A 15,600-nucleotide genomic window follows, 5' to 3' on the forward strand; every position below is an offset into this window, starting at 1 on the left:
CCACATCTCTATGCAGACATGTGACTACAATGCCACTGTAGAGCGAGTGCTGTCTCGCCCTCATCTCCCCGTGGTTACTGAAAAGTTTCTATCCACATTTCCCTTCGTTGCTGCACCAGGCTCCTCAGCATTTTGCATTTCCTTTCCTTTTAGACAAGCTGGCCTGAAGTACCTATCATACCCTTTCCTTCTTCACCGGCCTGCAGTTCAAGTTTGTAACATTCACCAAACAGATAAACTTAAATGTTTGCATTTCATCCAGAGAAAAGCATCTTTGTCTTGCAATGGCATGGTGAATCTGTCATAACAAAAGTACTTCAAGAATGACAAGCTGGGGAAATAGGCCACACGGAAGAGTTCCTCTTTCGCTTATGATACCCCTGTTGGTGCAGCCATAAAGGTGATGATGTGTCTAGGACGCGACAGTCCCTCCCATTTGGAAAGCAGCCACTGAGTTTTCTGTGTAGCAGCCACAGAGCTTTGGTTTCCCCTTCCTCCACGCACTGAGAAACACTAGGAACTTCAGACTTCCCAGATTCAAAGGGAAGACAGAAAGATAACTACTCTCCAGTTCAAAACCATGTATCTTTAGGCCACCAGTGTCAAAAGAATCACTTGGCTTATTTACCCAATTATTCAGAACTAGAAGAATTACACTGAAATTCTGACTTCAGGATGGGGGGCACCTGCATGAGTAAAATGACAGTTTTTGGGGGTAGTATTGGATGACGCAATGTAGATTTTCTGACATCATTGTTAACTGTCATGTTGGTGCTGCGGAGTGAGTAGATCTCCCACTCATTTTACACTGTGCTTTTTAAAGCCACATTACGGTACATTTATAGTTTTATTAGTAATTACAGCAGAAAACACACAACTTGGGAAATAGAAGACTAAGAGGTTCTAAAGCCCCTCTCTGCCACTTAGGATGCCTGAAGTCCTCAACCTTGAATTCATCTATAAAGTGGGAATCAAACCATAAACTTTTAAGGCACCGATAGGACACATGTAAATGTTTTGTATAACTTCTTGCCACTGCTAGAAGGACCCCAAAGAGATCTCCATCAAAGGTATGAGTACATTATTTTTGTTAACATGTGTGCAGCTGGGAACCATATATTTTAATTCTCCAGGTTGCATCTCAGGGACACATTACTAAAACTCTCTGCTTCATTTTTACCATCCTCCTTAGTGCTTTTTCTGTATTAAAACTTTAAAATCCATACGGCTAAGCAATTACCAATCTTGAAATGCTTTTTAAAAAGTCATTTTACTGTTGAAATGTAATAGCAAATAATTTCTTGCAGAAGGCAATAAGTAGAGCTATTTACTCACAGTGATTGCAACTGTTGTATTTGACTTCTTAATAGGCAACAGATGTGGAAAGACACGGGCCTGTCCCACCCCACCCCCAATGCTCAGTGCACCATATGGCACCGAGTCAGATTACACTATACACAATACAGTAATATACTCATGGATCCATGGGAAAGGGAGAACGAGTTCGCTGTTCATTTTGCACTGATTCGTTTAGCAAGCGTATGACTATTTTGTTGTCTGGCTAAGAAAGCTAAGATCCTCAAGGTGAGCAAATTTTCCTTAAGAAAATTTCAACTGACCTTAAAGGCCTCAAGAGTTACTAAAAAGCAGGCATGTGTGTTAAATTTTTAGTGGCTTTTGTTTGTTTGTTTTTGTTTTTCAAGACAGTGTTTCTCTGTGTAGCGCTGGCTGTCGTGGCACTAGCTTTGTGGCACTAGCTTTGTAGACCAGGCTGGCCTTGAACTCAGAGATCTGCCTGTCTCTGCTTCCTGGTGCTGGTATTAAAGGCATGTACCACCACTGCCTGGATTTTAGTGGCTTTCAATGTAAGCATAAAGGGCCTGTAGGGAGGCACTAGTAAGACATATATGACAAAAGCAGAGTTCACAGGTGCTGTCACATTAAAAATGTTCACATAAAAAGGGGTCAAGACCATGATGGTGAAACCCACAATGACAGATGACCAGGTAAGGGGGAGCTCTTGAATCCCAGACTGATGCCTGAGACGCCAACAGGGGACTGATCCAGACTCCATAAATGTAGTGTCAGTAAGGAGGCCACAGAAATCACTGGGGTCTTGGGTAGCAGATCAGTGTTTATCATGGTGTGTGAATGATCTTTGGGAGCCCATTCCACATAGAGGGATGCTCTCTTAGCCTGGACACATGGGGAAGGGCCTAGGTCCTGCCCTGGATGAAATGACAGACTTTGGAGATTCCCCCCAAGGAAGGCCTTACCCTCCCTGGGGAATGATGTGGGGATTGGGTGGGGGGTTGGGGGACTGGTGGAGGGACAAGGGAGGAAGGGTCGGAGACAAAACTGGGATTGACATGTGAAGCATGCATGTTTTTAATTAAAAAAAATAAATATTTCTTCCAAAAAAAATGTTCGAATAAATAACAAGTCTCAAACAGGCAAGACCAAACATTACCAGTATAGCTGACTAAAATGGAAGGTAGTAAAAATATTGCTTAATCTGAGAGATTGCCTCCTTTTGTCTATAAATGCAGTTGTATATGAATTAAATCTATTATATATGAACATCGTATACTGATGACCATTATGTTTTCCAATCTACGCACCTGCACAAAACACGTGCAAGTTTTCATTTATATCAAAATATTTAATCACTGGCTGGGGATGTAGCTTGGTGGTAGAAGGCCTAGCATCCCTAGAGCCTGGTTCCATCTTCAGGACCATAAAAAAGTAAATAAACAAGCAGTCAAACTTTCATCACTTAAAATATCTTCAACTGCTGGGTGGTGGTGGCGCATGCCTTTAATCCCAGTACTTGGAAGGCAGAGGCAGGCGGATCTCTGTGAGTTCGAGACCAGCCTGGTCTACAGAACAAGTTCCAGGACAGCCTCCAAAGCTACAGAGATACCCTGTCTCAAAAACAAATAACCAAGCAAACAAAAAAAATAGCTTCAACTATGCCCTGGGAACACTGATGGCATGTTAGTGATTCCAGATGCCAGATCCTTCAAGTCTCCTGTAACGAAGTCCTGCCCTTTCCCAGGGTTGCTGTGGAAGCCCAGAGAAAAACCAAATTAAGATGGGTGCATTCAGTCTGGGAACCCAAAGCTAATGCAGATACCGTGAGGAAAGACTGGAGGCCAGTATCTCAACACTTCACCCTTACTTAGTGACACAAAGTTCACCTCAAGGGGATGGCAATAGCGCCCAGGAGGATACACCCCTACCCCAATATCAGAGAATACAGTACAAGGCACCTGAAAGTAACCACATGGTCGATCCAAGCCTGAGCTGTCCTACTATAGGCAAACATGGGACTCTGCTTCTGGAATTGGGGGAAATTTTGGTGTTTAGGGCTCATTGGAAGGTGAGGATGCTTTTTTGCTTCTAAAAAAAAGAATTACCAACATAAGAAATCTCCGATCAGGAATGAATTTCATCCTTGCACAGTTGTTCTTACAGAAGGAAACACAGCATCATTTGCTCCATACATGTTTTATTTTCAGCACACCATCGCTTAGAAATCTGGGTCTACTATTGTCACATGTGTAAACTGCAAGGAACGAGACTTTCAAGTGATTGGCACGAGCTCTAAAGATCCCTGCTGCAGGAAGGAAGAAATGACATCACAAGTTTCCCATGGTCTGTAGGGATCTCTGCGGCTTGAATAATAAAAGCATTGCACTGTTTTGTTGTTGTTGTTTAAGAGTCAGAATAATCCCTCTCCTGACAACCACACCTCCTTCTGTTAGACATTTTAACTGAGCATTCAACAGTACAAATTCAAACAAAAATGTCTAGGCCAAAGAGCAGGCCAACTTGAATGTGTGTCGGCTTAGACGCACTCCTGGAAAAATACAAATGAACACATGCCAGAAACCAAAATCACAAACCCAAAGCAAAAAAATAAAAAACAAACAAAAAACAAATTTGCCCATTTCACTGTCCTATACACTATTTTATGGAGTTACATACCTCTTTAAAACATCACCCTGGTATACATGCAAGCTACTTTAACACTTTCTTTTTCTGGCCAATACAGCAAGGCAAATGTATTATGAATGGAAGGGGGGCATCTAACTGTGGGTTTTATTTAGAAGGAAGCAGTGATGGTGATAATAGTAGATGTCTATACGTCTTTCTCTAATGCCCATTAATATATTTATGAACAAATCAAATACATGGCTGTTTGTTAATGGCTTAAGGGCTACTGGTTCCAGCATGCTCCTTAGTCAGGCAAAATATCCTTTTCTTGGCTCCTAACACTGTTTATTTTGCTTCCTGCCAATCTTGAAAATTATTCATGCTGTGTGGCATTTCCTCATAAATGCTTCCTGGTGTTGCATTTCTCTGCATGTGCAGTATTTAATTTCAAACTGCCATTCTACCTTTAATAAACATTTAGATCTTTCATAGCATGAGGGAAATGCCCAAAAGGCATACAAAAACAAGGCTGGAAGAACACCAGCAGAGTCCAGTTTTCAGCAATTATCTAGTTTTTGAGATATTACCAGAAATCTCTCCTTACATCCAATATTGCATTCTCAATTTGGGTACAGAACACAAAATCAATACCTGGGGACGACGGTACAGAGAACTTAGTATCAGCATGTTTAATTTATTATTACTGCTGCAAAAGAACAGTTCCCCTGTGATTAGTAAAATAGAATATATAACATACTTAAGGATCTAACTCAGGCCATTTAGAAGCAGGAGAAGAGGATGCAGAAGTAACATCTGTTGCCACATGGTATCTGTAGTAAACAATAGTGGAATAGTGCAATTTTCCTTTGCTAGTCCAGCAATGCAAGTCTTAGTAGGGAGTCAATGGGTGTGGTCTTTCGCATTTCAGGACTTAGCTTCCTGCTGGCCGGGGATTAGAGTTCCTGCCAGCCTTCTGATTCTGAGTGGAGTCACTAGCATCCGTTTTACCCAGTCCAAGATGACGAAGTTTCATATCCCAGCGCTGTGAAATGTAAAAGAGAAGACTGTCACACGGACTTAGCACAAGGAGCATCATTTCTATGACGTTAGTAGCTGGGGGAGATTGTGAAATCAGATCTCTAAAGTGTTTTACTACTTTCCCAAAAGCATGAAATCTCTATCCAAGGATAACAATGAAATTGATACTGCATAGACTCAATGCCGATTTCAAAAAACACAAAGGAGGCCATCTTATCTATAAGACATTCAGTAATGTCATCATACCAAAACTTAGAAATAAAATTCACTTGTTTGTAAATGATGCAAATGTCAGCAGTATCCATACTTACCAAGTTTATATTTAGGTGGAAGACTTGAATATGTTGATAAATTTGAAAAGGGGCTATTTTTTAACCTCCTAAGACCAAAGCAATATAACCTTTTAAAAGTTAATTGAGTGGTCGGGAAGATGGCACAAGTGTTAAGGACCTAATATTTGGTATCCAGCATCTTGGGAAAAGCCAAGTGGAGTGGTACAAGTCTATCATCTCAGTGCTGAGTGAGCAGTGAGGGCAGGGGACAGAGGAGTCCCTGGAGCTTCATGGCCAGTGAGTTTAGCTTAATTAGTTGGGTGTCAGCTTCAAGGAAAGATGTGTGTCAACAGGTAAGATGGAGAGCAACTGGGGAGGGCACTAACAGTGACCTCTAGCTATCATATACACATTCACCAGCATGCACAAGTACATATACACACACACTCACACACACGCACAAGAAGTTAACTGACTTGAATAGTGAAAACATGAGGTGTTCCTAGAATAGCTTTCTAATACTTACCAATTACAGTCAAACCACAAGACCCTGCCTCTGTCTCAAGTTTTACAATGCATGTATTGTAGGGTTTTGTTTGTTTGTAGTTGTTGCATGCGCTGTTTTTAATAAGATATATTATATTTGCTTGTATTTAATATGAGCAATGTCAATAGTGTTTACTTATGATATAAGGAACTGAATGGAGGTTCCATTTTTGAAAGCACAGGAAGTGATAGGAACATCCATACTTGACAAACTTCAGTGAGCATAGGAATCATCAGAGGATCCTCCTGGGAACAGATTCTTGTTCATCAGCTCTGAAATGGGGTCCCATGATTTCCATATCTGGTGCTCTGCAGTGCTCCTGGGGCTACTGGATCAGTGACCTCACTTTAGGTAGGAAGAAGCTAATGCCAGATTACCCAAGTTCTGATTATAAATCACTACTTACTATGCAAATATTTTGAACTTAATCAATGGCATTTTTATTGTCTCTATATTGAGGTTAATAACATAAATAATAGAAGTATTATGAAGACTGAATTATTCTTCTTGGCTGACTTTGTCCCACAATATTGTTTTCATATTTAAAAAGCAATCTGATCCTTAACTCTCTCCAAGGTTATTCAAATATCTTGATTTGAACTACTGGCTGTTGTAGAACTTAGGGCAAACAATCATGTACAAAGAAGAATGGCAAAAGGTCTTTTTAAATGGACTTTGAAAAGAAAAATCAGCTGTAAAGAGCAACTTTGATTGGATTACAAAAAATAATGTCCTTCATAAAAGTCTTTTTAACATTTCTGAGTTAACCAAAAACCTGTAATAAGGGTCCTAATAATTCCAGCCAGAAGAGTTTCCCACCCCAAACTTCTGGCTCAGAGCATAAACATGAATTAAAAATTGGCCAATTGGGTCTGGAGAGGGCTCAGTGGTTAGGAACGCCTGCTGATCTTGCAGAGGACCAGAGGTTCTCAGTACCCAAGAGACAGTGCAGAAACATTTATAACTCCAATTCCAAGGGATAGCACAAGCTCTTCTGGCCTTCTTGGGCCTTCAGGCATAGACACACACAGAGACAAACATTCAGACATATGAAATAAAAATGTAAAAATTCTTTAAAAAAGAAACACAATGGAAGAGAGCTGGTGCAATGATGTGTTACTTTAATACAAATGCCCAGCCGGGCGGTGGTGGCACATGCCTTTAATCCCAGCACTCAGGAGGTAGAGGCAGGCAGATCTCTGTGAGTTCGAGGCCGGGCTGGACCGAGAGCCTCCAAAACAATACAGAGAAACCCTGTCTCGTAAAAACCAAAAAAAAAAAAAAAAAAAAAAAACAAATGCCTGCGCAGGAGGACTGCTAGGAGTTCAAGGTCAGCCTGTGATACATTGCAAGGGCTAAATTGGAACTATCAGTACAGCTAGGGCTACACAGCAAGGCACAGTCTCAAAAAAATTATTCAAGTTACTGGCTAATTGTTTCCATAGTGTATTTAAATTCAGTCTGAGAACATCAGTGACTTCATAAAAACTGTGAGTTCCCTGTTGGAAGCAATGGGAAGAAAATCCACCATGGCTAAGAAACAGTACACCCAGGGAAAACATAGCCAGCCAGGCTTGTTACCCATGCCAGCAGAGGTGTTGAAGATCTTCCAACTGGTACAGGAATTTAGGACAAATTCTTGTTCTGCACTAGGAAGCAGAAAACAGACTTGAAAGGATGAAAAGAGATCCCAAGATTCTGAAGATGAGCCATTTCTCCACTAATAATTAAACACCAGGTTAACTGATGAGAAATGAAAACAGAGAACGATCTCGATCAGCATTGGAAACGCACCTCAACTGCTGACAAAAACACTGAGGACAAGAGGCACTTGGTAGTGATAGTTTCTATCTATGAAATGCCCTCCACATTTTTGTAGGTCACTTCAATTCACATGTGTCTGCTGGACTGAGTGCCAGATGTATAAGATCAACTGCCTACGGGTGTTTAGCTTACCCAGTAAATGCTTCCCAAGCCTTCCACGCTCAGAGAGAAGAGGATGTATTATGTTTGGTAAAATTCCCATCCCAGCACACATCTTAGGGGATCTTTTGGCCTCCTACGCATTTCCCCCATTCATCCTTTTCTTTGAAAAAGACATGCTAATTCAATAATAAGAAATGAAAATTTTTTTTACTAAGTAATCCACTACTTGATTTTTTTGATATGTAACTTCTAGGATCTTAATATAAAATATTAAAGTCACATTACAGTTCTCAGGACCTAGTTTGGTCAGGTCACTGTGGTATCACCTTGTACATAGGAATTATTGTCTGTACATTAGACACTGTGGTATATTTCCATTTATCATTACTTTTTTTTCCTTTCCTGGAGAAGAGCAATTTATTTAGAAGCAATAAAAATCCTGTATTCCCTATTCTCATAACAAGAGATCAGCACAGCACCTGCCCTGATCAAAAGTTCTAAGGTAAGTTTCTAGAAAGAACTCTTGGAAAGGCGTGTTTTCCTCCTCCTCTCTTCCCGCCTGAAATGAAGTATGATGTTGGTGGAAGAATAGTCCTCTGTGACTTCTATTGCGCATGAAGATGGAGGTGACACCCTACCAATATCAGGAGCTGGAGTTCAAATGATAACATGAAGCCAGTCTGTGGTGATTGGCTAACTACAGGCAGTCTCACAAGAAGGTAGGGTAAATGTAGTTAGAGCTTCATACATGTACAGAGAATTCATTTCTTAAATGAATAGACAATAAAGACAATTTCAGTTCTTAGAATACTCCATGTATGTGTGTATATCTATGCACATGTATATGTATGTATATCAAGTCTTAATATTCTCATGTAATTGAGGGCAATTATTTAATTTATATGAAAGGTGGTTTTCTAAGGATTACATTACCAGACAGAATTGGTTTTCTGGTGCTGGGTGCTGGAGTGTGCTTGCTAGCACCGTACCACAGAGCTGTCCCTAGCCCCAGTACTTAACTACTGTGAACATAAAATCGAATCTTACCTTGACTTTCTTACCAAGCCGATCTTTCCACTTCTCAGCTATAGTGCCTTCCACCAAGAGTAGCCTGCATTTTTCAAATCAAATGACCACAAAGTATATTATTGAAAAATTCAAGGCACTGGTCTCAAGAAAAACTAAATATGTTTACTCTAGAATAGGGAAGCCCGAGAGTTGAAAAGAGTCTTAACTGTTTAGGAGTCATGGACCTCTTCTAGAAATAAACAAAGTTATGATCCCTCCGTCCAGAAAATCTATACCCATAAATTATGCTTATATCCTTTTCTATGCAATATATAAAATTAGAAGATAACCACAGTTCCCAAGGCAGCAGAAAGAACCAAAGGTAAGACAATCACAGTGAGGTGTGTAACGAGAATGCAATGGCTGGAAAGGAAACACATTACCCTGAATTCTTAGGGGAACTTACCTGGAGCGTTCCTCGTCTTCATAGCCCATGATGATGTATTCCTCATTAACATGAAGTGGGGGGCAGAGGCAGCCAGAGGTGGTGTAGAGGTTGACGGTATCCCTTGGGATGTTCACCAGAGATGCCTTTAGAATCTCTTTTACCTCCACGACAGCAGTCACGTCATGGCACTTTGCCTTTACCTCTTTAACTTTAGCCCGGATGACTGGATAAAAGAAAGCAAATCTGATTTATATGATGGCACACCGTAGGTACACCATTCAAAAAAAGCCAGGAGGATTCTTTCTAGTCAATTCCTCTCAATTTCATACTCAGTGGTTAGAAAGAAATTAGGCAGATGTTTTTCTTCAGTGAAATTCAATGCCATCCCTGCCTTCTCCATGTTCAACCCCAATTCCCTGCCAATTGTGTGTCTGTGTATACACACATTGGTGTTTATACACGCATGTGTGTGTACAAGTGTTCGATTTTCAAAAACCCACTTGGATAATCAGAGTTGATTGTGTAATCTGCTATATTTCCCTCCAAAGTTTCACTCTGGATGTATGATTATGCATTGGGCAGCACCAATTGCTGCCAAGAGGAATTAACTTACACCAATATCACCCTCTGTAAAGGCCTAGACTCAACTCTATACTTCATCCCTTCATCAGCATTCTTCACATGATCAGTTTTCCCAAGGCAGAATCTCTTCAGGGCTAGAGCAAGGGCTAAACACTACTGTTTAGCAGTGTTCCCAAATGAGTTCTTCTGTCTTTTTACCGTGCTCAGCTCAGCTCAGCATCCTGACGTCAGCACCGTCCTTCCTTCAGGTCATGTTTTGTTAAGTATACTGAACCTTCTTCTTGAATGAAAGCTGCCTGTTAGACTTTGTCTCCTCCATCTGCTTTGTGCTCAGCTACTCTGCCACCCCATGTCCCTGCTGTGTTGTGGAGAACATTCTATCATGCCAGCTGCATCAGTCTCCTTCCCACAATGCAAGTACCAGCACTTGCCTTATCCTATGGAACTCAGCTCCACTTCTCAATACAAAGACAAACAGCCCTCCCTCCATTGCAAAGTCAAACTGTGTGAATCTAGAAAGCACATGTCTTCTGCTCTCCCGTGTCTCTCCTTTTGAAGAGCCACATTGTGTAGATCTCTACTTCTGGTACATAAGCACTTTTACAGAAAAGTTGCTTTTTTTTTTTAAGAATGATGTGAAAATGTCAATTAATAAAAAGTCAACAGCAATGGCTCAGGAAGCTTTTTTGTATTAGCACAAAATCCACAGAGGAATCACAATGTAGTCAAATGAATCCACTTTGGGAAAGCTTTGTAGGTAGGCATGTATAAACAAACCCCCTACTTGCAGACCCTCCCATGTACTTCAGGTGTTCAGGACTATACAGGATTGATAAAAAAAAAAAAAATCCCTCCATAAAAACATAAAGCCTCCAAAGCCACAGAGAAACCCTGTCTCGAAAAACCAAAAAAAAAAAACAAAACAAAACATAAAGCCAACTGGCAATCCGTTCCTCCACCAATGTTCTAACTTTATCGCAGTAACTTAATGGTCTACCAGTGATGTACAGGACAGAGATTCAGTTACCAGAATTTGTGATTCCTTAGGAATAAGCCTTAGTTTTGCTTCAAGGCTATTTCAGTCTTCAGAGTCTTCATTTGTTGCGATGCAAGTATGAGAGTTTGTGGCAGACAAGGTCTATCTGCCCAGCTGGCCGTGCCTGGCTTGATTGGCAAACTGAGTCCCTTTCTATTCCCGTTCTCTCGGCCCTGTATGTTGACAAGAGATAAGGTCTTCCTTCCAGACGGTAAGTTCTGAAGGCTAGCAGACAGACTTGTGTGAGTCGTGACTTAGATGAGTGTGCTTCGTGGGGCCTGCCAGCCACTAGCGATTAGGCAGCTGGGCAAATGTTCTCTAGCTAAGGATTTATTTACCCAGTACACCCACTGTTTTCATTAGAAATTTTTAGCACATGTACCTACTCCAAAAAAAATACCTCTCTGCAACACCTACTTTATTATTTAAGTAATTTTGCTAAAACTCACAAATTTTTACTGAATTAGTCAAGAATGAGGCAGAGGTTTTATAGGAATTGCCAATTGTTCCTGCCTGTACTTTGTTTTCCCAATAGATACATGCAAACACACAAAGTGAGAATTAATATATTTTTAAGAAAATATTGCCTTTCCATTAGTTTATCTCCTAGCCAAGCATTGGCGTACCTGTTTTGCCTTAAGAATCTATAAGTTCCACCTAAGAGCTAACTTTAAATCATGGATGGCCTGAGTTAATATTTGGCTATGAAAAAAAAATTGCTCTTTTTCCCCCAGTCATGACTAGGGAAACCTAGGTTGGCTTTGAACTTGCAACACTGTCGAGGTGGGCCTTGAACTCTTGATCCTCTTGGCTCTATTCCCAAGCATTGGAACAGACTATAGATGTCAGTTACCACACAAGGCTCCTTCTTTTTATCAGTTGTGATCCATAGCTGATCTTATAATACTCATTCGGCTACCTTTTCTAAGATCTCTTTTTAGTGATTTGTAACTTTAAACGACAAGAGTACCACCAGGTATTGGGCTCACGGGGAAGCTGCATAAAGTCAAAGGCAGTATGAGAAGATAAATAGAAATGACTCTATCTCTTTGGAATAAATTTTTGTTGCTAGTGTTTTTTTAGTGTGTATGCATGTGGGGAGGTTTGTTGTTTTTCCTGCTGTTTGTTTGCTTGTTTGGACACAGATTCTCATGTATCCTAGGTTGGCCTCCAGCTTACTACATCGCAGAGGATGACATTGAACTGCACAACCAGTTTTAGGTGGGCTTGATGATCTAATCCGGGGTCCCATACGTGTCTGGCAAGCACTTTCTCAACACTGCTAGGCCCCTAGTGCAAATTTATTTTTTTATCATAACTATCTTTTATATTTTTATTATTTTAATTTTAAATAGCTTGTTTTACATGTCAATCCCAGTTCCCTCTCCCTCCCCTCCTCCTGCACCCGCCCATTACCCCCCCCCATCCTCCCACCCTATTGCCAATTCCTTCCATATAGGGGATATCTAGAGTCTGTCATTTCACTCAGGGTAGGGTCCAGGCACTCCCCTAAGAGTCCAGGCTGAGAGAGCATCCCTCTTTGTGTTATGGACACACGATGTCTGTTAGTATTCGAGGGATAAACACTAATCCACTGCTCAGGACCCCATAGATTGCCCAGGCCTTCTCACTGACTCACACATTCAGGGGGTCTGGATCAGTCCCATGCTGGCCCCCCCAGCTGTCGGTCTGGGGTCCAAGAGCTCTCCCCTGTTCGGATCAGCTGTCTGCTGGTTTTGCCAGCCCATTCTTTGCCAATTTGCTCATCGCTCCTCTCTCTCTGTCACTGGGTTCCTTGGGTTCAGTTCAGTGTTTAACTGTGGGTGTTTGCCTCTGCTTCCATCAGTCACTAGTTGAAGGCTCCAGGATGGTTATAGACATCAAGTTCACTATCAGGAATGGGCATTCGGGGTGGTCTCTACACTATTGCTTAGCTTGCCAATTGGTGTCATCCCTTTATCATAACTATATTTAAAAGTTCACATAACCTTTATCAATTTTATAGGGCTAGCTTTCTGGAAACAAAGACCTCCTTTCCCCTGCAGTCACATGGGCTTCCATAAGGGGTGGGGTCTTCAGCATCTGATTCTTAGGTAAACTAACCCTTCAACCCTGGGAAGTCTATCCCTCTCTAGCCAGCAGATTCTGCTGAAGATAAGCAGTCAGCTGAACCTGGTAGCCCATAACTCTAGTTCCAGAGAGGCTGAGAATATAAATTCAGGGGCAACTTGGGCTATGCAGCAAGTTCTAGTGTAATATGAAAAATAAAAGACCCAGAGACTGATATTGGAGGTTTAAACTTCAAGCTAAAGATCAGAAAAGCAAAGCAGCTGGTCACTAACTTCTTACCTTTACCTCAAGCTGAATGGGCTGATCCTGTCTCCACGAGCTCTCACCAAATCTCAGACTGTAACGTCTCCTCAGTGTGGCTGGAGACTGAATGCCTCCTACTTAATACTGAAAACCTTGCTTCTATCTTTTATACCCCTCTAGTGCTGGGATTAAAGGCATGTGATCTGTTACTCTTTTAGACTGATTCAATCTCATGTATCCCTGGGTGGCCTTGAACTCAGAGAGATCCATCTACCTCTTAATCCTGAATTCTAGAATTAAAGATGTATACCACCACCTCCTAGCTTCTAGCTGCTGGGATTAAAGGCATGTGCCTGACTTCTATGGTTTGTGGCTGACTTTGCTTTCTGAATCCTCAGGCACTCTTTACTAAACCATAAATAAATAATATATCACCATATACTAGGCCAGCCTTTGAAATACAGAATCCTCATCTAAAACTAAATAAATTATAAGTAAAAGATAAAAACTGATTCCACTGAAGAAAAACTTGGGAAAGAAGTTGCATTTGGATTCTCCTATCCCCAGGAGTTACTTTTACGATCTTTAAAAATAATTTAGTCATGGTCTTTCACATTTCTCTTATTCCAAGTCCCCAAACTGTAGAAGTTGACATGAATCTCTACATGCCCAATATCCTCCAAAGTAAGGCATATGAAGACAAAATTCTTATTTTAATAATACAGTTCCCTTTGGAGGTCTCTGCAATCCATTTACTTATTACGTCAGGGGAGAGTGGCATGACCTTGTCAGTCTCCTCAACAGGCTGGGCATCCCTACTGTCACATCCAACACAATACTACAAATAGAAAATCCCACACCTGACTTCATGTGACAGGTCACAGTCAAATCAAAGACACATCTATAATTACCTTCAGGAAATGTCTATGAAACACAAACTTCATGCTTCAGTTCCATTTCAAAGATTATCACATATCTACAAATACTCCAAAATGCAAAATGAAAGTCTGAAATGCTAAATACTTCCAGCCCCAAGTATTTTGGAAAAGGGATATTCAATCTCTACTCCAAAGCAATTATAGTAAAAATCTGTGGAATACAGCAACACCAAGCAGACCTATATTATACCAGCTGAAGAACTCTATTAACTGCATCTTCAAAACATGACAGTGATTTTTATTGACCTGATAGTGATCTTTATTGAAGGGTAACAGTGTCCAAAAGCACATTATACAAAATGAAAGAAAGGACAGCGTTGGCTCAATAATCACTCATAAAACCAGCATACAAAGAGTGTTCATGAACAGTTGGGGAAATTAAATGAGACAGTTCCCGGAAATAACCCAAAATAGTCACTGGTAGAGCTAGCATCCTCCCATTAAGTCAACTCTTGTTTGTCCCATTAAGTCACCTCTTGTTTGTAGAGGTGGCTCTTCAATTAGCATTTAGCTTATGCAAATGCTCTGCTTGATCAACTTAAATAGCAAAACATCCCCTTAGATGGATATCAAGAACTATTAAGTATTGCTTTCCAGTGTCCTTTGACTCACTTTATTAGAGAACAGATTCACCTCAGGTACTAACCCCGGGATGAGAACATCTACTTTGAAACTGATCTCTGGATACTCACTCAATGCTATGGTTTTAAGTTAAAAGAAGAAAGTGAGCACATCAGGCATTTAATGAGAGTGTTGCAACCATAATAACATTTTAATTAGCTGAAGCTGGAGACAACCCTTGCACGTGTCCTTCTCTGTTTTTAAGCCTTATGTTTAAACTACACGTTTATGCACATGCAAGCACATGTGTGTAATATACACGCAGGTTTCTCAACCCAGCAGTCTATTTGTGGATTGTGAAGGTGTCCTTACCATAGTTATAGTTGTTCCGGAAATAGGTCTTCTGTGTGGCTCTGACAGGCTTGCATTTGCAGCGTTCTGAAAAACAGGTAATGGTAAGTGACTTTTCTGTATTAGCTGTCTTAGTTCACCTGTGTGTCTTAAGGAAGCTCATGTGTGCTTGGTGACTAGAGGTCGAGGCACTTCTGCATCTGACTGTTTTCTCCTGGGACTAACTTGATGTTCCTCCTGTCTACACAGCCTGCTTCTCAGCGGCAGGAGGTCCTCAAGTTCCCATCCAGTCCTGCTATACCACTGCTCACCATCCTGCTTGGGCTAACCAGGAGCTCAGACCCCCACACCCCAGGCTGAGAGGCTTACTTAGTCCTTTTTGGAAGTAGAACGTAGGCGCACTACAAAGCAATCTTCTGGCATGTGTAGACAGCCCGTGTGGCTCTGTGGAAGACCTCTTTTGTGTATGTGTGCTTTTGACAGACTACATGGCATTCCTCCACATACTAGGTCCTGGATCAGAAAGCCACTCAAGATAAACAAAAATTGTAATAAGTCGGTGAGTCCCTTCCACAGGTAAAATAGCTACCATTACATGCAATGGTATTTCTGTGCTTGTTGGGGAGCACATACATCTTTTA

At 41.0% G+C, this 15,600-nt stretch overlaps 1 protein-coding gene across 1 annotated transcript in view; it reads right to left on the reverse strand.

The window, feature by feature from the left end:
• Positions 1 to 3,494: 3,494 nt before the first annotated feature.
• The window catches only part of Frzb (frizzled related protein), a 49,548-nt gene continuing 37,442 nt past the window's right edge, over positions 3,495 to 15,600 (reverse strand). The window contains exons 4-7 of the mRNA XM_005065113.4: positions 14,981 to 15,046; positions 9,197 to 9,401; positions 8,770 to 8,833; positions 3,495 to 4,981 (exon numbers count right to left, since the gene is read on the reverse strand). Of these exons, the coding sequence (XP_005065170.1) occupies positions 4,871 to 4,981; positions 8,770 to 8,833; positions 9,197 to 9,401; positions 14,981 to 15,046 (446 nt within the window). The 3' untranslated portion in view covers positions 3,495 to 4,870. The remainder of the gene's footprint in view (positions 4,982 to 8,769; positions 8,834 to 9,196; positions 9,402 to 14,980; positions 15,047 to 15,600) is intronic.

Source organism: Mesocricetus auratus, unplaced genomic scaffold (assembly GCF_017639785.1).
Source record: "Mesocricetus auratus isolate SY011 unplaced genomic scaffold, BCM_Maur_2.0 Super-Scaffold_100004, whole genome shotgun sequence".
Taxonomy (NCBI): domain Eukaryota; kingdom Metazoa; phylum Chordata; class Mammalia; order Rodentia; family Cricetidae; genus Mesocricetus; species Mesocricetus auratus.